The 23,670-nt window shown below is 41.6% G+C and overlaps 1 protein-coding gene across 2 annotated transcripts in view; it reads left to right on the forward strand.

The window, feature by feature from the left end:
• LOC113029761 (myosin heavy chain, striated muscle-like) overlaps positions 1-23,670 on the forward strand; it is a 91,050-nt gene that overhangs the window by 42,527 nt on the left and 24,853 nt on the right. For both annotated transcript variants that reach the window (XM_026180757.1, XM_026180758.1), the window contains 12 exons: positions 3,086-3,256; positions 8,184-8,267; positions 8,487-8,651; positions 8,766-8,849; positions 9,514-9,681; positions 11,561-11,791; positions 11,884-12,114; positions 13,966-14,067; positions 14,324-14,400; positions 14,719-14,863; positions 16,140-16,377; positions 22,310-22,394. In XM_026180757.1, coding sequence (XP_026036542.1) covers positions 3,086-3,256; positions 8,184-8,267; positions 8,487-8,651; positions 8,766-8,849; positions 9,514-9,681; positions 11,561-11,791; positions 11,884-12,114; positions 13,966-14,067; positions 14,324-14,400; positions 14,719-14,863; positions 16,140-16,377; positions 22,310-22,394 — 1,781 coding nt within the window. The remainder of the gene's footprint in view (positions 1-3,085; positions 3,257-8,183; positions 8,268-8,486; positions 8,652-8,765; positions 8,850-9,513; positions 9,682-11,560; positions 11,792-11,883; positions 12,115-13,965; positions 14,068-14,323; positions 14,401-14,718; positions 14,864-16,139; positions 16,378-22,309; positions 22,395-23,670) is intronic.

Consider the following 23,670-nt stretch of genomic DNA (forward strand, 5'->3'; position numbering starts at 1 on the left):
CCAGGAACATGCAAACTCTATGTGGCGTTTGCATGTTCTCCTGGTGCTTGCCAAGGTTTCTCAGATTCAGATTTTTCCCACAGTCAAAAAGACATGCCTGCTAGGTAAGTTAGCTAAATCCTAAATTGGCTGTCCATATGAATGAAATCATAAATTGCTGGTAAAGAGACAGTTCACCCCAAGTTCAAGTTGATGAAATTCCTTCGTGCTACAATAGGCTATGGATTGTAGTGTGAAGGTAAATGGTAAATGGCCTGTATTTGTATAGCGCTTTACTAGTCCCTAAGGACCCCAAAGCGCTTTACACAACCAGTCATCCACCCATTCACACACACATTCACACACTGGTGATGGCAAGCTACATTGTAGCCACAGCCACCCTGGGGCGCACTGACAGAGGCGAGGCTGCCGGACACTGGCGCCACCGGGTCCTCTGACCAGATCCAAGGTGGATCCAAGGTGGCAGATCCAAATGCAAAAGACTCAAGGCAGAATAATAAAAGCTGATAAAAGCCCAAACCTGCTACTAGACATCCAAACGAAAACATAACCCAGAGAACTACAACAACACAAGAAAACACAAGGAAGCAGAAGAGCACATGCTGAAGGCACATCAGGGAATAGCCAAAGAAGACCAATACTAATCTGAATATTACTACTTAACAAGATGAACAGAAAAAGGCAACACAAGGGGACCAAAGCATAAACACAGAGCGAGACAGAGGGACAGCTGAAAAATATGAAATACAGAAAGAACTAAAACCATAAAGTAATGGAAAAACCTGCCATTAATCTATAACTTAAGAATTCACAACCCCAAAACTAAACACAAAGAAACACACAACGTTCTACATTAGACAGTGTGGGAACTAAGCACAAATGCTAACTAATGAGCTAAAACATAAATATACATAGAACAAAAATGAGGAAATCATAACTCAAAATGTAGGCGCTTAAGTAGAGTAAAGAAGCCCAACTAAATAATAAACCAGAAGACGCAACTCAAAAACCTGGCACAAAAAGCCAGGGATCATGACATCTCTGGCCCGTACTGCTATTTATATGGTGTAAGTTACCAATCACTGGGAATATTGGCTGTAGAAATGCCTGCCCTCTCTTGAATGTAATGAATGCAAACAGCACTTAAAAGTCGTGCTTAAAGAGCCAAAAAATACATTACAGAAATACAACTCAGCACAATCTTTCCAGAAATCCTGACCCGGTTGCTCAAACAAATATAAAATAAAAATAAAAATCCACAAAGTGTCAGCACTACTTGAAACGAACATCTTGTTTATCTTCTGTAACTGAAACCACCACATCTTGTTGGTAGTTTCGCAAACGCTACGGGAAATCTTCGATTGAGGCGAAAGGGTGCCTCTGAGCACTTTTTTATTTGCAGGTAGAAAACCTCCAAGCTGAGGAGGCTCATGCGAAGCCCCTCGCCCAGGATGTGGTTAGTTTGCGAGTCACATAGAAGTCTCTGAAGAGAACATTTGTCATAAAGGAGAAAACTAGAATGCCATCCTCAAAGACAGCCCAGCCACACGGCAGAGCACAGTGGGTAAGCGCGCTCTGTCTTTCACACGCTCGCACACAGAGGAGAGGAGATCTTCTTAAACAAGGAGCAGAACTGGGCATCGTTCTCTAAATCAAATCCAGCGAGGTACATCGGGGAATTCTCCTCATTTTTTACTTCCTTCACAGTTAATCATCAGTCCTTCTTCCCCTCCTCCTCCGCCTTTCCTCTCTTGCCCTCTCTCCATATTTAATAACTCATCCCCACCATCTTAGCTCCGCAGAGGGTAGCCTCGTACATTAAAGAAGCATGTTTGTGTGAATATCACTTAGCCATTAGAAGGAACAAGATGGGGGGAGGGGTTAAATGTTGGCTTGATTTTCTTTTCTATTAATTATTTTTCTTCAGATCATTCTTTTTTTTTTTTTGCTTCCTTTGTTGTCTTTTTCCTCTCTCATCTCCCTTGTCCAGCCTCTCTCTCTCTTTTGCCCCAATGAGAATCAGTGGTAATGAATGTGAACATTAAAGAGTCGTACGCATGATGAATGGAATGGCCTTTAGGTTTCTCTCACTGTCCTCTCTCTCCCTCTCTTTATTTTTATTCTCGCTCCCTCTCTGTTTCATTCTCTCTTCTTCTTTTCCTCCTCCCCCTCTCACCCCTCTAGGTATATCAGAGTGGCGCGTGGCAGTGATGTGTTTTAGGCTTAAATTAACCTATTTACTGTGTCCTTGGCCAAACCAAGTCATTTGTCTGCTCCTTAGTGTTTTAGCATGGTGGGTGCCTGTCAGCCAGCTAAATGAAATACATTCGACATAAAAACAGCGGGCCCTTAGATGCCGACTTTATGCCCTTACTTTTCTAACACTAACTTAATTTCCTTATTACCTTTTTGACATCACTGGTGTATTCAGAAGGCGCCAGCAGCTTAAATGCGATAAGTGTAACACTGTATTTTCATTTCATCATGTTACTGATGTTCTGGGGCCGAGTTTGAAAATTTGCGGTGTCAAAGGTTTAAGTAAGTGTCTGAAAATAAACAGGTTGCTTTCTGTTGCCAGCGTGATTTTGTATGTTACAAAGAAAAGGGGCCGTGGCCCAGCTAAACATCATGTGATGCTTTTTTTTTTTCTTTTAATGAAAAGCTTTTTGATGCATCTGATGTAGAGGAGATACAAAAGGATCACAACACAGTGAGAGCTCTGCCTCCAGGTTTTAGAAGCACTGCTCCGGTTAGCGTCCTACAACTTTATGACGAGTAGTCAAGCAGTTTTATTGGTCCCGAGTCAAAGCGGTAATTGTAGGGGTCCCTAGCCTGGCACAAAGCCTTTATGATGTTCCCTTTCACTTGTACGGAGAAAAAACAGAAGCAAACGTCTCTAAATTTTACTTTCATCTCCCACCTCTCTTATTTGTATTTTCTTGCAATGGGTCGCTCATTCTTCTCCTTGCGTTTTGGTCCACCACAGCTTTCTTTTTGTCTGTCGGTGGGCTTAAAGGTCCTAACCTCAAACAGTACTTTCAGATCATCATCCTTGCCTTTCTTCCTGTCTCTGCTAACCTTGCAGTTACGAATAAGTGAAGGTATGTTAAGTGATATCACGAATGCCCTGAATCAGACCACCACCAACCTGAATGCAGACAGACAGCAGATCTTAGGCCAGCTGCACCATGCGAGCAAAGAGGTTGGACGTCTACAGCTGGAATTAGCTCTCGAGCGTCGCACCAGTGAAAAGAAGGTAATCAGCTTCGTCTCCAAGGTCTTAATTCAAATATTAAAATGTGAATTCTTGTAAAATCTTTGCTTTGTTTGACTTTGTCGTTTTACAATTAAACCGAAGCGTGTGCGTGTTTTTCCCCCTCAAATTGTTGACAATTGGTACGTTAAAGGCGAGTTTTCCACCTCACCATTAAAGCAAGAGTTTCTACAGAAAGCGGGCACGTTGGAAGAAAAATGGTTAATCTAGAGATATGAAATTTCTACTGGATGGGAGATTAAATATAATATTCACTTTAATGTAATGCATTGTCTTTCCCCACAATGGGACTGATAAGATGGGTCGCGTAGGTGAGGGATTCATTTAAATATGAAATTTTCAAATGTAATATTCACTGTGACAGGCATTGTCTATTTCTACAATAGTGCTGATAATAAGGTTTTAGATAATGGGTAATAGGATGTTCTGATATTTAGAGCCTTATTAAAAACACATACTTTTGATGAAGACAGACTTGGCAAAAATTTTGATTGTTCCGCTAAAATGGGATTTCAGCTTCACTACTGCTGGGATTGTGGCGAAGCTGGGAAATCACGTGGTCACGTGCTACATTGCTTCTAAGACCTGTTTTTTTTGTCCTGCTCTGCCCTTTATGCGATACACCAAAAGCATATGTTAGTGCTTAGTGGTTTGTGTTTAACCTTCAATTAACCAGGTTGCAAAGATACCTTTCCCAAAGCCGTTGGGAAATTTCAAGGGCTCGGAATTGTAAAAAAACAGAACACAGCACATGAGGTTCGGTCCTTGTCACTGGGATGCCTCTTCACTGACAATACGCTTTTTCAACGTATTTTTTAGGGTGAAGGTTAAGTTCAGAATTTTGCTGGCTATCCGCGAGTCTATTGTTACAGTAGTCAGCCATTTATTAGAGTGCCCATTTAAAAATGCTCCTCTGTAGCTCATGTTATATGGGAGTTTGGGTAAATTTAAGAAATTTAATTAGGGGGTGCACAGGAGTTCATTTTCACGATGAAAGCAGCTGCACTGAAGTTCAGCTCCTTAAAAACAAGTCACCGAAGCTAAGCTGTCACATACAGGAGAGTTTTAAATAATTTCTAAAACGGTTTTGTGCTCATGTGTTTTGTCGCGCACATACATTTCATGCAGTTACCTGTGCACGTGCAACTGTGTGCACATGTATACGTGTGGGTGTGTTTAAGTCTTTTATGTTTGTGCTGGTTAAGTCAAAGGATGGACCACAGCTCTCAGGGATCTGGTTTCTGCTTCACATCTGGCCTTGCTTTATGCACAAAAACTGGTTTTCTCTGATGTATTACAAGCCCTCTCTCGCACACCCACACAAGGGCGCACACACTTGCAGCTTTGCATTCCCTCATGCACACTTCATTCCGTCGTTGTGTGGACGGTGGCTGCAGTAGGTGTGCGGGAACGCGAGCGAGCGCCCCTGCTCCCTCTCAAATCTAAATGAAACGGAGAACTTTGCATTAAGTGTTTTTTTTTTCTTTTCGCTGCGGCTCTAAATGTCCAAACATTAGCACAGCTGAACAAATACTGTCAACACTCTCTCCTTCATCTTAAATGTACTCTGCTGATTCACTCTCTCTTGCACTCGCTCGCCCTCTCACTTACAGTTGCACTTCTTTCCTTCGAATAAAAAGAGAACGCAGTCTGCTCTCGCTGCAGAGAACAAGTACTCTAGTCACTTTAAAATCGTAATTATCTGAAATTCTTGGGAAGTCAGCGTGGACACGGCATTTATATTAGATTTATATAAGAAACCACTGAAACATCTGTTTAAATCTTTTTTCCTCTCCCTGCGGTATCATTTTTTTCTGTTAAAACAACATTTCACCAAACACTGATACTGATGTTTGCAGGACAGCTACGGTTTGCTGTTGACATTTTTTTACTGTATTTTTTAATTTTTTTGTGACTAACACAACATATATGACACAGGAAATTTGTCAAATAAAAGCAGATGTGTGCCCTTTTTTATGTAAATGTCCAGTCTTAAATTTAGAGCCTTATTAAAAACACACCCTTTTGATGAAGCCAGGCTTGTCAGGAATCGGACGGGCACAACTTCCTCCTTAATCCCTTTAATTTCCTACCTTTTTAATCCCGAATCCTTTTTTTCTAACTAACTCGCACATCATCATCAACATCATGTGAACAGCCACATGTTGTTGCGACTGAGACATGAGGTTGAAGTCTTGTCTCTCCCTCCCCCTCCCCACCCACCATCACCACCACCTTGTGTCAATAATAAAATCATTAACATCACAAGCGGCTTTTTTTGTAGAAATGATCTACTTCACCTTCCCAGGACCAAAAGACACACACGCACACAAACTCTTCTTTAAAGATCACAGATCACAAATGTGCACAGGAAGCAGAACGGGGGATTTCTTGACTTGAGGATTCACGTTCAATTTTGCTGGACAGTAAAAGCCACAAAATCTCGCCATAGAGCTATATGTGAGGCACGACCTTTCAGATCCTTTACTCTAAATCTTAAAATATCTCACTCTATGCGCGCGGAGACTAAAGAACAGTAAATGAAGCTGTGTTTCAAAACAGATGTGTGCACTATAATCCTATTTATTTTTAATCTGCTGCTAACTCTCCTGCCTAGTGTGTCCTCAGCTTCCTCACTTGGACTTTAGTTTAAAATGCAAGGACGCACAAGTTGTGTATGAAGCACTTTTGGAAAACTAATTCAGATGCCCTCCTATTTAAAGTGGAAAAAGAGGTGAAAGCAAACAAAAGAACGGAGTAGGAGCAGTACAGTGGAAGGTAAGCGGCGTTGACTAAAGTTGTTCGAGCCTTCAAGGTTGGACAGGGACAGACGTGGGTCCTGGTCACAGCGCTTTACAACTGTCAGAAAAGCTTACAGATTTTTTTCTCGCTCTCTCTCGCCTTGCTTTCTCTCTTGATCTCACTTATTGCTCATTTCTTTTCTTGCCTTGCCACATCTCTGTTTCATCCCCACCACCCTCTTCACTACCCCACCCACCCCCAACTGTTCAAATATTATTTCTCCCCCTCCTGTCGTTGTCCCCCCCCCACCTGCGCACCTCTTTTTTTTCCTCCCTCTCTTTATCTTGTCATTGCCTGTCAGTGGGGATTCTATCTACGCCGAGTGTTGTGTGCGTGCGTTATGTGTGAACACATTGAGACTGGGATGCACTTAAGAGCTCATTGATTTAAAAATACCTTCGATATTGGAGGTCCCCTCCTGCAGATTCGTTCAGGAGCTTATCACACACACATAGACATCCAGGTAGAGATATGCATAAACCAAAGCTCCACTCCAAAGTTTCTCCTTAAACTTTGTGATTGACCTAGTTAGCGTGTCGTTTTGACAAGTTGTCTGTTTTGACACGACGTCCTCCGGTGTTTATCAACATCCATTCTGCCTATCACACGCTCACATTGGGAATTCATGCACGCGCACGCACTCAAAGATAAATCAAGCTATGGTTTAACAATTGGCAGGAAGAGAGTGTGCAGTGTTTGCTATGGGTAAGTGGAATGACTTGTATTTGTAAGATGAATAAAAGCTTTGGTCAGTTTTTTTTTCTTCTTCTGTGTGCACGTTTTTTTTTATCTGATGTCTGTGGAATGCAAAACACCACCGGTATCACTCCGGTACCAGGGTACTACCTATTTGTATGAGTCGAAGTGTTTACATGAATGCTCCTGTGTGATTTAACTGGTGCGTGGATAGCGGTGTGTATACACAGGGCTTTTTTTCTTCCTTCTTCTTCTTCACTTGCCATAGCTCAGGTTTAGTGCGTCTGGTGAGCCTGGCCACCGACAGCCAGAGGTGAGAGGCCAAAGAGCCAAGTTAACTCCATCAATCCCCCTGGACAGTTACAAACAAGCCCTCAACTCTGGTCAAAACGATCCCTAGATCATGGATGACAGACAGCAGGTGGGGAGGGAAAGAGAAACGGAGAGCGAGCATTTGACTCAATTCCAAAAGAAAGGCTCTTACAAATTGGAAGTGAAAACTTGTCTGCTTCAACTATAACAAATAAGCTGTTAAAATTAGATCGAGACATAGCATTTCTTCTTTCTTATTGTTATTGTCAGCATTGTCAGTGATATTGTGGTAAAATCACTCACAAGACAGGATTAGATATCAAGTAATACAATCTTGCCTTCATGTCAATTTAAAAAAGGTTAATTAATTTAGAGCATCCTATTCCTCTCGGTCTTCAACTCCCAAATACTGGCCGCTGATTTTGTTTTTTGTTTTGGAGATGATCAGATTCACGTTTCAGTCATAGAAAGGTTAAAAGAACAACTTAACATCTTTAAAATGTTAATAAGCCATCGCAAAAATATCCCAGAGTTAAAAAGAAACTTTTTGGCTCGACACCCAAACCTGGCCGTTCTCACCAACCTCAATGAGAAAAAGACCGTGGCGAGGTAGGAAGTCGGTGAACACGTACAGAAGAAAAATGAGAACAAAAAATGTCCAAAACATTTCCCCGAGGCAAACTTGTAAGGAATCACACCCACATGAAAGCGCACACAGACATGCAGACGCACACGCTCACGCACTCATTTGGCATCGAGCAGAAGTGGGTAATTAGGGAAGGTCACCAAGGAAACAGACAAACACAAGCTACTGTGAGACGTAGCGTATACTCAAGAGAAGCATCAACAACCGTTTCCCTGTATGCAGTGTCATTCACCCATCACCGCCACCATTACCTGAAACACACAAATATGAAAACAACAACTCGAATATTTTATCTCGAGTTCAGTAAACGGTGACAGAGTCGCCAGCGAATGTTCTTAACACGACGTTCCCTTGTCCGAATCTTATGAGATCGGCTGTGGCTTTGCGATTTAAAAAACAAAAGCAACAAAAAAATGGGTGTTTGATGTGTGATTAAATGCTTTCATCTTACAGATACAGAAGAGGGAGGTTAAGATTTGTACACTGATGAAGGAGCTCACAGAAAGTAAGGGACAACACTCAGAGTGTCAAAAAGAGGTAAAAAAAAAACCCCCCATCAGTTTCATTTTTCATGATTATTGTTAACCACACTGAAATTTGATAATGGAATCACTTTTTAACGCATCCTGTTTTTAATTGTTTGTTGGATAATGTTGAGTGGGTTTATAATTAATATTGTTTCATTACATGTTTATCTTTGGACATTTAAAGCTTTTTCCCCTGGTGCGGATGCAAATTTATGTGCAAATGTAACAGTTGCTTCGAAAAGACAGGTCTTTGGAGAAGCTCCGTGAGGAGAGGGATGAGCTGAGAATCCTGATGGAGGACCGAAGCAAAGAGTGCGCCCACCTCGACCGGAGCAAAGCCAAACTGGAGGCTGACTTGGCTCTGAGCCACAAACTCCACACCTCACACCTTGAGGTCCATCTCTCTCTGTCTGTTTAATTAAAGGAACTGGAGAGGCTAAAATGCCAGGACGTGCAACTTATTTAAATGCACGTTTTTATTAATTTTGTTAATTTTCTCTGTTTTCAGGTTCGAAGTAGAGATGAGTTAATTGTGCAGCTCAGAGCCGAAATGAAGACAGCTGAACAGAAGCATCGAGGAACACAGAAGCAGGTGCGGTGGCTCGTCTGCGTTCACTTTTCAGGTTGTGTCATGCAGTTTTTAGAGATTAAAAAATACAATTTGGAGAAATGGAAACTCCATGTTTTTCCCTTTAAAACTGCATATTTGGCCGTTTTTAAGCAGTATTTTATGAAAAAGGCGCTTTCTTTTTTATATTATGTTTTGCTTTTTGGGTTTGAAATTTGTCTTAGGGCTTTCAATTCTCTCCTACAATTTTTTTTATTTTTCTTTCATATGCCGAGGCTAGGTTCAGTGATCACCCCTATTTTTTCAACACTTCCTTGCTTTACACCCACAGAGTTGCACACATCTACTCAAGGGAAGTGCCCAAACCAGCAGCAGTCTTCTACTGTTGGCTATCGAGCAGCTCCATCAGAGCAATGGGAGGTGTAGCACCTTGCTCAAAGGCTCTGCGAAAGTTGGAGCTAAGGAAAAGGGAATCGTTACTCATTCATGCTGTGCCTACATTTTCCCAGCTGGTCCTGAGACTAAACTGGGAAACTCTCTGACTCAAACCTGACACTCACTTTTTGGTTACTGCCACCCCCTCACTGTCTCTTCTGTCTGTCTGGGTGTGCATAGTATCCCAGCGTAAAGCTTTCCTCGTCTCCATCCTTTTCAATTTTCATCTTTTTTTCTCTTTCTTTTGGCTCAGGTGACAGCTCTGGAGGAAGAGGTAAGACACTTAAACTGCACGATTAGAGCGCACAAGGAAGAGGCCTGTCAGTTAAGCGAAAAGGTCAGCGATATCGAGCACCTTAGAGAGCAGAAGGAGAAAGAACAACAGCAGCTACAAGAGCAGCTCCGTATTAAGGAGCAACAGGTAAAGAGAAACTCTCTCCTCTCCTCTTCACCTTTGCTCACTTCTTGTGAAATCTATGGATCAGTTGAACTCTGACCGGGAAGTCGTGAAACAGGCTCACAAAATTGAAGCGTAACCCGGAGGGGGGACCGGCTCCGTGCTTCACAGCCGACTGAAGCAGAACAACTCTGAGCTCGGCCAAATGCACAGCAGGCTGAAAGACCGAGAGCCGGAGGTCACAAAGCTCAAGGACGGTTTAAGTCGGAGGTCCATAACGGCGCAGAAGTCGACTCTTTTGTGTGCTCACTTGTCTGTCGGCTGAGACATAATCCAACCGAAAAGCCATCTACTGCGATAATCCAATGAGGAACATAAAAGGAAAAATCGGATGCACTTGTGCGTTTGAGTGCGAGCGCTCTAAATCACGGTAGACAATCAAGTAGTCAGAGTTTTCTGCCAGGAACGGCAAACCGACTCGCTTGCGGCAGACAAGCTTTATTTTGTAGTCATCTTACATATATTCCAATCTACATCATCTGAATTACTAAACAAGACACGATGACTCTACTGTTTGTGAAACTCTCACATCTAATTGGAACTAAGCATGAATACAGACAGGGAAATGTAGACCAAGAATAAAGTTATTATCAACTTAGGGTCAACTTGGGTAGTCATGTGACGGCAGTGAATACTCAAACATCAGGCCAAATGAGGCTTGTCAGGTCATGAGGGTCAGATGTGTTTTCCATCATGTTTAATGAGGGTTGTTTGTTTCCCCAAAGCACACGCTTCTGATTATGGTCACAAGAAAGCCATAGTGTCCCCATTAAGTCTTGTTATGAGGCCTTTCATCCAGTAACAGAAAGAAATGCGAAGTCCACCATTAGTGTTTGGCCTGTAGGATAGTGAATTCATTAAAGGAGAGAAATACAGTGACACAAGTAGAGCAAGTAATAAATACAGCTTTGATATGTAAAGCCGACGTACGATGTCTCACTTTATAGCGTGTGGTTCTTCTCCGTGTGATTATTTTTAAAACTGTTACCTCAGACAACCTCGTCAAACATTCACCATTCACCACCATCACGCTCAGATAAAACAGAGGCTGCATGGGCTGAGTCAATGCTTTTAAGCAGTCCACGCACGCGGCCGTACACCTACACAGGTTGTTCAGTCTTTCCACTCTAAAACAGAGAGTAAGAGTCGATGACTCCTCTCCTCTGGTTTGTCTCTTTCTTCCTTTTGCATGAGCAAGTTCTCTCTCGTGCCACCTTCAATCCAGTGTTAGTCCTGCGGGCCCAGTTAATCCCTGGTTAAACCGAGCTGCAGTGAACCGCTGAAATCTAACTAGTTGGCTGTCATTAGTCGTAAAACCCTCGTGTTCTGATCCAGATTACAGCGGGATTAATGTGGATGAACTCAAGCTGAGTGTTAGAGCGGGTTTAACTTTCTCAACCTCTCCCCTTGAAAGGTGAGCTACGGTAGGATTCCTAGTGTAACGGCAGGATTAAGCCCGGTTTCACTTCCTGAGTTCCCCTTTCATTATGACAGAGGTTACTGTAGAGCAGTGCAGTAAATTAATGTTAAACAAACTAGCATGGGTCTGTTCAAGTAGCTTTTTAAGGCACGTTTAGTCACGAAGCATTGAGTAATGGCTTTGGTTTCACTGTTTGAATTTTAGCATAATGATAATGATGATGATGGTTGCTGCTGTAATAGTTTATGTAATATAAAAGTTTACGTTTTGCAAGATTATTTATTGCTTCCTACTTCATATTGCTTTTTTTTTCACACATTCACACGTGCCACTGTGTCTTTTTAAATTTGACTGCTTTCATCGTCTTTATTGAAAAACAAAGGTCAACATCAGCATCTGTACTCTGTTTGATTTTGCTCTCAGGCTGATACAGTTGAAAAGAAGCTGAATAAGGAGAAGGAGGAGGTGGAACTTCTTAATCAGCAGCTGAAAGAATCCAAGGATGAGCTCAAAGAGGCCAATTTGCACACCCAGGAGCAGAAAGAAACGGCTGCGATTTTTAAGCAGAAATGCACGGCAGCAATAGAGAAGGCGCGCAGGGTGCAAGAGCATGTGGAACGTCTGGAGGAGGAACTACAATATTCACAGGAAAAGGTTAATAATGGCCGATATAGCCTTTAAATACGTACATACGTTTTGTCTAATATGTCTTTAATTTTGAGTCTGACTACCTGTTTTAATGGCAGCTAAGAGAGTCGCAGTTAGCAGCTTCTTCGCTGAAGGAAGAGCTAGCTGAGCTGGAGCGCCGGTATCAGGAAAAGGTTGGCCAGTGGGAGAATTCACAGGAGGCTCTTGACCAACTAACAGATGAACTTCAGGCCAGTCACAACCTGCTAAGAGAGAGTGAAGAAAAACTGGAGCACTTCAAAAACCTGATGAGATCCCTTCAGGAGCAGATGGACACACTCAATCAGCAGGTTTGGGAAAACATTTACGTAATGCAGACACAGCAATAACAAAAGGATAAATCCAGACACAAACACACGTACAAATACATGAACATAGTTAATCCTTTATATCTATGTGGACAACCTGATTTGCTTGCGTAACAAATAGTATTAACCTTTCTTGCAAAAGAGTTGTTTTCCTTCCACTTAATGAAACATCTGAAAACAGTGTGATTCATTGTATACACTAATTCTGTGTAATCATGTCACGTAACAAATGAGGTTGACTGTGAGATCAGTGGAAAACTCTGTCATAAACCAGTTCAGCCTTTCATTTCAAACTAAGAAACTAATGCTGTTGCACACTTTACTGTCTCACTATGTATTTTTTCATGGATGCACCCACCTCCTTAAAAACTAGGTTTTGAATACATGCCTTGTTTTTTTGGGGTTAACTCCGATGGGTGTCTCTCTATTTTCGCAAGTGCACCCAGGTGCTTGCCAGCTCCAATCATGCTGTACAAGTGCATGCATGGATATATTGCTCTGTGTGCTTGTGTCATTGTACGCACGCATGTATATGTGTGTGTGTACTAGTGCGCATTTGTGCATCTGTGCACTGGCGTGTGTCACTTAATCTTTTCTTCTTCTTTTTTTCCCCCTTTCTGTTTTATATTTACTACGTCAGGCAACAAATGAATCATCTTTATTACGGAGAAATTTAATTTGGATGAACTTAACTGCTGCCGCCAAGGTCAGACGGGCAGAATGTCATTTTAATCCAATCAACTTTAATCTGTTGGTTATAAAAGAGTTAGGCTGTTGAAGAATGGCTGTATCTCAGGCCCTTTATTACACTGGCTAATGACTTTGATTGTAAGGCGCCTATCAAGAGGTTAGGAGTTCTTATGGAGCTTCACATCCTGCTAATGCGCTACCTCATGTCACTGTTGGGCTTAGCTAACCCTAAAATCACCATTGCCTTTATTCCCTGTTTACGAAGAAATACAGTGTGGAAAACATGAAACAGTTTTAAATGAAAGAAAACATGACTATAAAAGCAGTTTAGCAGTTATAGCGTTTCACATTTGAGGGATAAATGGAGAAGAAAACCATGGACTGGCTCAAATTGTGAGTGTAGTATCTTAATTCTATCTCTACTGGTCAATTTATATTCGACTAGAGAATATTTCACTATAACATAAAGATGGACAGTTGAAGATAAGTAAGATTTCTTCCCTTTCCTATAAAGATGTCTACTTTTGAATTACTTACATAATTTGCCTGTATAAAGGACAGCAGCTAATAGGGTAAGATTGAGGGTAGTGATACATTAAGCAATTTATGAAAAAAAAGCGAGAGCATTACTCCTGGCGATGCTCTCGGGAGTAAAAAACAAAGTGTAACACTTTCACTTTTTTCCAAAGAGATATACATTTGTAATTAAGAGAACAATGCAGATGTTCATGAGCGCGATTGCTCATAGTACTTCCTATGAGCTAGAGTCACGTGCTAAGTTCGAACTTGTTGTTTTACAGTTTGTATAATGTGCTTGAAACACCAAGGTCATGTTTCTCTGTGCAAATCAATACACAAATGAGTGTAACACAAAATAATGTGCTTCCTTAATGGCCCATCAATGCCACTGCCATTTATTAGTAAACCAAAATAAGTGTAATCTGTTGAAATGCAATTCATTCAATTCATTCGCCCTTTTGTGTCTTGACTTGGTGGTTTGTTTCTATTTAAGTTTCTGTTTAGGTGTGTTTTGGGTTATAGAACCGATTAAAATAAGATTTAAACAAGCGGGATGTTCTTAAAAAAATATGTTTTTTCTAACTATCTATATCACTTACTCTCCCTTTCTCTCGTTACTTATAGAAACTTGCTGTGGAGTGCGACCTGCAGCTCTATCGTCGGAGCCATTCTCATTCTGATGAGGAGTATTTGAGTCTAGGAAGACTCAGACAGCAGCTGCAGAAGGTAATATCCTGCATGGCACTGCTGGGATTATGCATTCTGTGTATTATCATCACAATGAAACATTAAAATATATCTGCCACAGTTATGTTCAGTGATAACAGCTGAGAGATAAGATTTGTTGACATTCCAGTATTCAGAAGTAACGCTGGTAAATGTAAATGTAGGCTTATATTTAAAGTTTGTTTTATATTTACATGGACAAACAGTTTTTGCTACATTCCAGCACTCATTTTTTCTTTGTGTGTGTGTGTTTCAGCGCTGTGCGGCACAGGTTGAACACCTTGCGGTGTGTGAAAACACTATTCTTCAGATGAAGTCAGAGCTAGAGAGACAGTAATAACAGAGTCTATAAAACTCTCATTCTCCTCTGCTGCTCGCTTTCTGTCCTTGTCTCTCCTTTCATGCCCTTCTCATCAGTCTCCACCCCCAACTCGCTCTCATTTTCGCAACAGTCTGCTTACTAAATGGCACACAGTAGATATATTATGTTACTTGGCAAATGTAAAAATCTATTGAAATCTTTTTTTTTTAATTTCAGTAATCATTAATATGCTATCTGGTCTACATATTATTACGCTGTGTTAACTTGGGCAGCACATTTTTTACAGACCGGTTTGCTCAGGCAATTATCTTTTGCTCTCCTTACCTTAGAGTCCAGGAAAAGGTGGGTCTGAAACCAAGTCTCGCTGCTTCCCAGCAAACTCACCGGAGCAATCAAAAACAGCTGGAACAGGAAGTGATTCGTTCAAAACAGGAAGTGGCATCCTTAGAGCTTGAACTGGCGAACGCCCAAAAGGTATTAAAATAATGCATATCTGCTGACCTGTCCTCTAATTTAGTGAGAGCTATATTAATTTGACCTTTGTCCCGTCTGCTTTTAAATTCAGACGCATCTGCCATTGTCCTTAAATGTTCGCGATGCAGTCATTTCAATCTAAGGACATGTTTGAGTTCCCAAAGAGGAGTATTTCAACCACCTCCACGGGCACCACACACCCACCACTCATGTGATTGTCCTGCGATTGTCTGGCAGAAACAAATTGCCTCGCCATTAATTAAAGCACCAAACGGTGCCAAGGCTGGTGAAATTGACTCCAATTAAGAGCTCAATGGGACACTAAATATTCAAATTACTCAAAGTGGTGACTGTAGCCTGGCAGAACGCCAGCATTCCTGGCAGTCTTGGACACATCATTTGTATGTGTGTGAGTGTGTGAGTGTCTATGTTTGCGCGCGTTTGTGTGTACGCTTGCTTAGCCGTGTATGGGTAGGTGGAAACGGTAATATTTGATTTCGCACGTTAATTTGTGTTTGTCACATATTAGCAAAACACGTGTTACTCTTACCAAAATCATATGCTCGCACACTTACATTTACTCCCACAAACACACACAGCAGCAGGTTCTCTTGCTGTCAGGTCTTGCCCATTCATTCACACAACTTCCCTGTGGAATACCACATAATGAGTCCGTGTCATGTAGGTACACATATCTTGAAGTATACATCTACATTCATCACATGCATAATGCATGTACACATTATTAACTTTTATCATTATGCATATATACATAATTATACAAGAGTCTAATCCTTTACATGAGTGATCAGTCATACATACAAGGGCTGAGTTCAGAGCCATTAACACTAAAAACATTTTTTTTAAGGAAATTGTATTTGACAGTGTATTTTTTGGGTTGCTAAATGTGTGTGTTTTTTACAGAAACACAGAATTTATATTGGTTCATAATGTTTTTCTGTTTTATTATTATTATTATTATTATATCCACCATCATTTCCACCACCTTCTGTCTTTTCCAGCTTTAGATTAAATGGAAATATATATATCTTTTATCTTCGGTTTTTATTCAGGACCATACAATATGATGCGATACCATTTTGGAAATTCTTTAAATGTAAGCAGCAAGCAAAGCAAATAATAAGTGATTTCTGATGATATATTTAGAGGTCTATTGATGGCAACTGTTACATGGCAACAGCACATTATAAACACAACTGTGCAACATATTTAAACCGAACAGACGCTGGATGTTTCTTTGGCCCGTACGCTGCAGGTACAGGTGACACTCCTCAGGCAGTCAGATGAGGAACTGAAGGAGGCCAGACAAGAGTCTGCAAGAAAGAGCCGAGAGGTGGATGTGGAGAGAAGAAAGGCCCAGATGCTTCAGGAGGCGTTACACAAGGAGCAGCAGAAGCTGCAGAGTGCTATCAGAGAGAATGAGACCCTGAGCACTCTCATCGGAAAGCTGAGGAAAGAGCTGGAGGAGCTGCGCAGCAGTCACCAAGTTACAGGTAGCAATCAGTCCATAAACTGATAAGCTGCCGTTGGTCCTGATCCATGTATGCAGTTAGTCATAAAGTAATAATTTTCCGTCAACCGTATATTCATGTTGATAACATATACATATTTCAGTTAGGACTAATATATTTATAAGAAGAATGCTATTAATATTCAGTATTATGTCACTGTTCAGGGACTTCTCTGCTGTTCGGCGCGCATTCGTGGATGTCTGTAGTCAGAGAGAGCAAGAGCCAGACCCCAACATAAAACAGAGTAGGGTTCAATGACAGTGTTACTGCACGCATTATATGAATCTGTCAGCATAGCATGAAAAGGAAGAGTGGGGATGAAAGTGGGTTGCAATGTGGCATGTAGATAAGAAGAAGCCGTAGGTTCCTAAAGACACTTACACAGTGTGGCCTTTATGAGATTTGCCAGCTAGATGCATTAGTTGAGCCTCCAGCTGTGGGCAAGCATGGAGATCAATTGATCTGACAGGAATATGGCTATGCTTGACTTTGTGGCCTGCCTGAACTAACACTATACTCAGTATCATGTGAAAATTAACCTGTATTTCACCAGTGCTTGAGTCTGCATCCACATTTTTTTAACAAGCAAGTCAACATGACCAAAAGCAAAGATTTTATGTCAGTTCACTGCTTGATCCATTCATCACCCTGCCTTTATTATTAGCACTCTATGAACATTTCCCCGCTGCTAAGGTTTTGGACATTATTGGCGATCAGAAGCCCATCACATACCAGAGGAGCTACAGTACGCAGCCTGTCCTGTCTTTTGTTGCAGAACCACCCGCACTGCTGTTAGCTCAATCAGTTAGCTCAAATTAGCCAGCAGTGTGGTGATTTTGTAGCTAGCTGTCTGCACACCATGTTAACTCAGACACACACACACACGCTGTAGGTAGAGGTTTGATTTAATGGTGCACTGCTTTAGCTGTATGGTAATGATCTGGTTTCTGTGTGTGTCTGTACATGTGTGCGTGTGGCCAATGGTGGCCTTTGTAGTAGTGCGTCAGTGTAGGAATGGTGATGGCTGGGTCTCTCTGGGCACAGAAATGTCTCATTAAGAATTAACGTACACATCGACGGTCACGCCAGGCAAACACCTCACATGCGCACGCTTGCAGCCATTTCTTCCAACTCCCACTGCTTTAATTAGCACATACACACTGGCTCTCCAAGGTACAAACACACATACACACACACAATCACCTATTGTCCGCAGAGAGATGAATCTGAGGTCTCTCTCTGTGGCAGACAGTGGCTGGCTTGCTCACTGAACACTGCTCATTAACAAGATAGAGACAGAAGGACAACGCTGTGTAGCCTGGCCTTTGTCTGTGATCAAAACGCATTCCCTCAACTCTACTCTACACACAAAACCACATATTATTCAGCTTTTACCTTCAGCAAATACAATCCAGCAATGCAGAGCCTATTGTAATAACTTAAGAAGAATAAAGATGCATTATTATAACAAAGGGGGCATTGTTTACCTGGATATAGCAGTGGTCTGAATAAACTGGGTGAGGAGTCAGCTTGAGAAATTACTGTCATGAACAAAGGGCCTTTTTATTAACATGAAGCCCTCGTCGAGGTTCTTTCTGTATTATGAAAACATTTCATTGAGTGGTGATGATTTTGTTTGTTGCTTAATAACAGCAGACCTCATCTAAGATGGACTGGACTGTGAACGTGAACAGGTTTGAATGATAAGAAAAATATGGACAGGCAGAAACAGGTATACAATTATGAGTTAACAAGAAAATGTATGCTTGAGGTGACTCTAACCAGAATAATTTAATAAGGAATGCATATTTAAGATGCTTTAAATTACTCTACATAACTTATTAGCCTTTTATAACCCAGTCGTCTGTAAATTGTTATGTAAAATTACAAAATTACTCATCTGGTAAATTAAAAATCAATGAATTATCAACACAGTAGCTGCCAGTATCAGGTTTTCAGAAGTAATAATCATATCAGTCCAAAGTCATTTTTGATGTTGCTATTTAGACAGTTAACGAGATAAACTGCCATTTTTGGTGTTTTTAACAAAGCATTTTTACCTCTAATGCTGTTGATATGCTTTCTACAGTTTAATATATAAATGTAGTTTGGGAGTAATGGATATTATATAAAGGTCTCTGTGGCCAGACAGAAGGAAAGAAGCAGGAAAAGAGAATGAGTTGGAAACCAGGGAAGTGTCACATGGATTAGATTGAAGTGTCTGAAGGCAGCTGGATTCAATCAGACTGTGTCAGGATAGGATGAAGAGACTGGAAAGAAAGGAGTGATTAAAAAGGATAGAAAAAAGTCCTTAAACTTGGCGTATGGGTGCTTGTGTCAAATTTACTGTCATTCTGTCACTTATGGCTCTCGGAATAGGCTGGGGCGTGTGTGATACATGCGGAAAATTGCACTATTTCGAACATACAGTGCACACGAGCCATTACAGAAAATGCACATAAAGGTGTACCGAAGGGACGATTGTATTCGTAATCTGTTTTCCAGGAAAATCAGATGTGGCGTACTCTTAAGTAGGTGTTTTCATAGCATCTGCTCGTGAAACACGGGCGGGGATGGATCTTTAAAATATTCAAACCCGACTAGTAGAGTCATCTTACATCTTAAATAAGATGTGTTGTAAGGTTGGTTATAATGCAAAATAAATGTGATGCCGTGTGACAACAAATGAAATAACGGCATAAACAAAAACACTATATCCTTATTTCCACACTTCCACCAAAACAGAAATGTGATATTACCACCCCTCTGTGCTGCTGATGTGCATCTGCCTAAAGATGATGAAATCATTATTGCACGTTTGTGCGTGCACTCGTTTGTACGTGTGAATGTGTGTGCGTGCATGTGTGTGTGTGTGTGTGTGTGTGTGTGTGTGCGCTGCTGCTATCCAGTCTGGATCCCCGGACACACACGTGCACAGGCCTCTCTCCTCCAATTCACCTCTATTACTAGCTATAATCCCATTTCACACTCTATCGATCCCCAAAACTGTTGTTCACCGGAACCAGCAGCAAACACTGGCATTTCTCCCCATCATTTCACCACTATTGTTCTTTATTACACAAAGAAGCGTACCCCCCCCCCCCCCCCCCCCCCCTCCCTCTTTGTCTCAGAGCAAACTCAGCCCCGCTGAAATATGAATTATAAATGTATGGCTAATAAAAGAGAAGGGGGGGGGGGGGGAAAAGGAGAGAGAGTTAGAGATAGAGAGAAGTGGTTGGTAGAAACATCAGAGAAAATGACTCCTTTACAAGAGTCTATTGATCAGTTTCTATCAAAGGGGGATGTCAGACATGAGATTACCTGGCAGTTTGAGCATTAGGTGCCGTGTGTTATAGCCCCGGGCCCTTGTACCGCTGCCAGAGGATTGTAAATAAAGCGAAGAGGAGAGAGCAAGAGGGGAGTGTGTTGGGGTGTACGCGTGTGTGTTTGTGTGTGTTAGTCTTTGTCTTTGTGAGTGTTCACTGTTGTGTGCATATGAGGTGTGTTTTTTTTTTTTTTTTTTTTTTGGTCTTCTTGTGGTGTATTTGTGTGCATGACAGTGTGCGGCTGTGTGTCTGCACCTTTTGGCTTATACCCAAAAGCAGTGTTGCAAGCCCATGAAACTTCAGAAAGAGAGAGAAAGAGTCTTGGGAGGCTTTGGGACATCTCTCGGGAGCACCTTAGCCGGCTCCGAATCCCCCAACAAAGCCAAAGGAAGCTCCCATGAAGCCTTATGAAGCTTTTATGAGGGCCAGGCAGGGCCGGGCCTAGCCCCAACCACTGATTCAGGGTTAGCAAGGTTTTCATCCTTCTCATGTTAAAGGTTAGCGGTGAGAGCAGGGTAATCTGACCGCAGATCTGTGATTATAGGCTGATGCTGCATGATGGGCTTTGAAGCTCCTACGAAGGCACTGAGAAGGAGAGATCGGGAGAGAGTTACATTGTGGCCTAATGTCACACCGTAAGTTGTGAAGACAAGAATCAAAGAGCTAAGAAAGAGAAGGACTGAAGATCTTAAATTGTGAACTACGGACACAGCTCATGAAGCCACTCAAAACAGTTTGCTAAGGGCCTCAGACCTCAGGATATGGATCACAGTTCTGCTTTTACTAAGATAAAGAGAGAAGTGTCAAAATCCACACCCCCTCTGCAGATCCTCATTTTATGCGGAAAAAAATAGTCAGTATTTGGTCATCAAGTCTTGCCAAGCTAAATATATACCACATTTAAGTAAGGACTTGTGTGTGTTTGGACCAGCTTCCTTTGTGCCCATTTTTTCCCCTCGTATTTCTACAAATTTGTTTTTCACTTAATTTTCAGTGTGTATTTCAGTTTTGTGCGCATCTTTATTTATGCGAGCTCAGGCACAAATAAGAGAGTTTGTGTAAACGGTCAGCGCATGCAGTTAATTGCTCTCTCTGTGGCTTCCCCTGGTGGAAGGTGTCACTGAGGTCACCTGAAAAGCGAATGCCTTGAATACGAATTTGATCCCCATCTCAAGTTTTCACATCTCCACTTTATTGATTATTGAGATTCATAGCAAAACTTTCACCTTGAGGTTCGGTAAAATAGCCAAGGCAGGGCACATGCATGCACATAGATACACAAATAAAAGCGCATCGTTAAATATTTAGCAATTCCAGTTGCAGCTTCAATTTTCCTAGGGCTTTAGTTTAAACAGTTTTGATGCAACAAAACCATAAATTAGTCATAGTTTTATTAAATGTGGATTTTCTTTTCTGTATTGTTTCCTTTATGGTATTGGTTTTGGCTTCCTCCTCTTCAGTCTTTCCCACCACTTCTATCCTAGCATTCTGTGTGGCCTTAAAAAGCTTACAGAAATACACATTTCCTATATTTCTATTTCACACACCCAAATACACACTCAGAAAGTCAAGGTCCGCTCCGTAAATATTCAACAAACACCCGCACTCGCACACACACGTGCACACATAAACACAGACTCAGGAGCGCACACACCTCTTCATATTCAGCGCACAGACCTTCTCAATATTCACTAGCCTTGGTCACCGATGGCTGACAGTTTATGTTATATTCAATGAATACTGAATTTAGTGAAAAGGTTTTAAGAGCTATGAAGAAACATTGACTCACAAAACAGCATACAGAACAAAAAAAAGAGGGGAGTGCGGGGGCAAATCCTAAATTTTAAATTCAAACTGAACAGGGCCTGCAAAGCAAACCTAGCTGAGAAACCTGACTAGTGGTTTATTATGCATCCCTCAATGTGCTAAACTACTAAGTGTAGGACAATGGGGTTTTATTGCATGTAGATGGAAGAGACGGCTGAAAAGGGTATGTGATTGAAGGGCTGCAGTCAGGGGTATGAGCTCAAGTGGCCTGCTCAAGGTAAAGAGTGCCATCTATTGACGAAACCAGGGAGCACCCCTTTTGTCTCTCAACAAAAGGTTGCTTCGCCGACCAACTGTAAGCAGTGCACTGTGTTCGTTCCTCCCTTCCCTCTCCGCCTCTGAAATGCATTCAGTGCCTCTTCTGTGGCAGAGTTCTTGGTTCGCTTTGAAGGTGACTCGCAGTTCATGTTTTCCCACTTGTGCTGAACTTGACAAGAATCAATAAAGACCTCCGTATGCAGGTTTTGTAAATCATCCAGTTAACGTTTGCCTGCTAGGAGATGTAAAGTGTCGTGCAAGTGTGTAGTCATCTCGGAGAGTTATTTCTTTAATCCAGTTCAAAAAACAAAATCATCTCTGCATCGAGAGCTATCTGAGGCAATTTTATGACTATTCTTTTTGCATTTTTTGTGGTTGTGTGATTATTTGAATAAGGCCTGTTCTCTAATGAATCCCAACTAAGTGTGTCTGAAATGAACTGTTGCTCTTTATCGCACACTTTTCTTCTTCCTCTGTCTCCCCTCTCTCTCTCTCCTGCTCAGTGGAGGAGTTGGCAGCCCGTGCAGAGGAGGTGAGGCGGATGGAGGGGTGTCTGAATGAAGGCAAGCTAGCAGAGGAGAAAATAAGGTAAGAAGCAAAGAGAAGGAAAAAGGGAAAGCGGCTTCCGTTCTCATCCCATTTCCCGCCGTCCCTCGCGTAAGCTCGGTAATCAAAAACATTTAGACTTTTTTACGTGCGACGCACAGTAGGCTTTTTTTTTTTTAACCGAACATGTGTTGAACAGAACAGCCCTGAGCTCTAAATGCATACATTGTTTGAGCCTGCAAAGCAAAATGTTACATTGTTCCTGAACATGTGAACTGCTTTCCCTTTTATCTGCTCCTGGATTAATGCGAGAGAAAATATATACAAACATGTATTGATGGGAGAAGGTGAGCAAGCAGATGTTGGGTCGCAGAGTTCAGAGGTGAGACCTCTGGTTGACCTCTCTGTTTCACCAGAGCTGCGGTGATGACATCAGCAAGCATGTATCACCCAGTCGAGTGTGTGTTTGTGTGTTGCTGTTTGTGCACGCATAGTTGTGGTTGCGGCTTTGGCTTCGACATGACCTCACCGCTACGGTCTCCGTCTCGGGGAGTTTCTTGGTTAAGTTGAGCCATGGAACATTTTGCTCGTCAACTGACAATTTAAAACTCAGTATGGAGACTTTATAGGTTACATTCTGAATTATTACATTTTATTAGATTTTAACCAATTTTAGATGCTGTATGGTAAAACAATCGCTGTGCCTGCATATTATATCCATTTGCAGAATCATGCTGTTTACTGTTAACCGGGTATTATCTAATAACTGCAAAGACATGAAAGGTTTTTAAGCAACAGCACCATGCTAATGGCTTCCATCTGTGCTGTGGGAAATCCCCCTTCTTTCTCCACAGGACGCCTCCTCTCTTTCTTTCCTTCTCTCTCCCACTCTGTTCATCCTATCATATGTTCTCTCTACGGACCGATCTGTCAGACATTTTCTCTTCCTTTTGTTTTGGCTGTACGGCTTTTGCTTCAACTTTTGCTACCAATGAGTTGCTTTATTAGTCTCAGCTTTAAAGTTGCTGAGGAACATTTAGCGAGGGATTCTGAGTGTAGTCGGCTACGATTTCCTTTCATTATACAAACGTATACGGATTTTTATTCTTCATTTTATCGCCTTCTAATCATCTGAGAAGAAAATTAATTAAAATTGCCCAGCTCTTGCTGGTGTGCCTTCATAACTATCAAGGTTTCATATTTCATAATTTTTTTGATCATTACTTTTTCATCATTCACTTCTTACCCAAGGAAAACTGTAGGATCTAAGGAGAGCACTGGTGGCCTAGAGATATCGCCTTCTTGTTTCTCTCTTATT

This window comes from Astatotilapia calliptera, chromosome 9, assembly GCF_900246225.1.
Source record: "Astatotilapia calliptera chromosome 9, fAstCal1.2, whole genome shotgun sequence".
Classification (NCBI taxonomy): Eukaryota; Metazoa; Chordata; class Actinopteri; order Cichliformes; family Cichlidae; genus Astatotilapia; species Astatotilapia calliptera.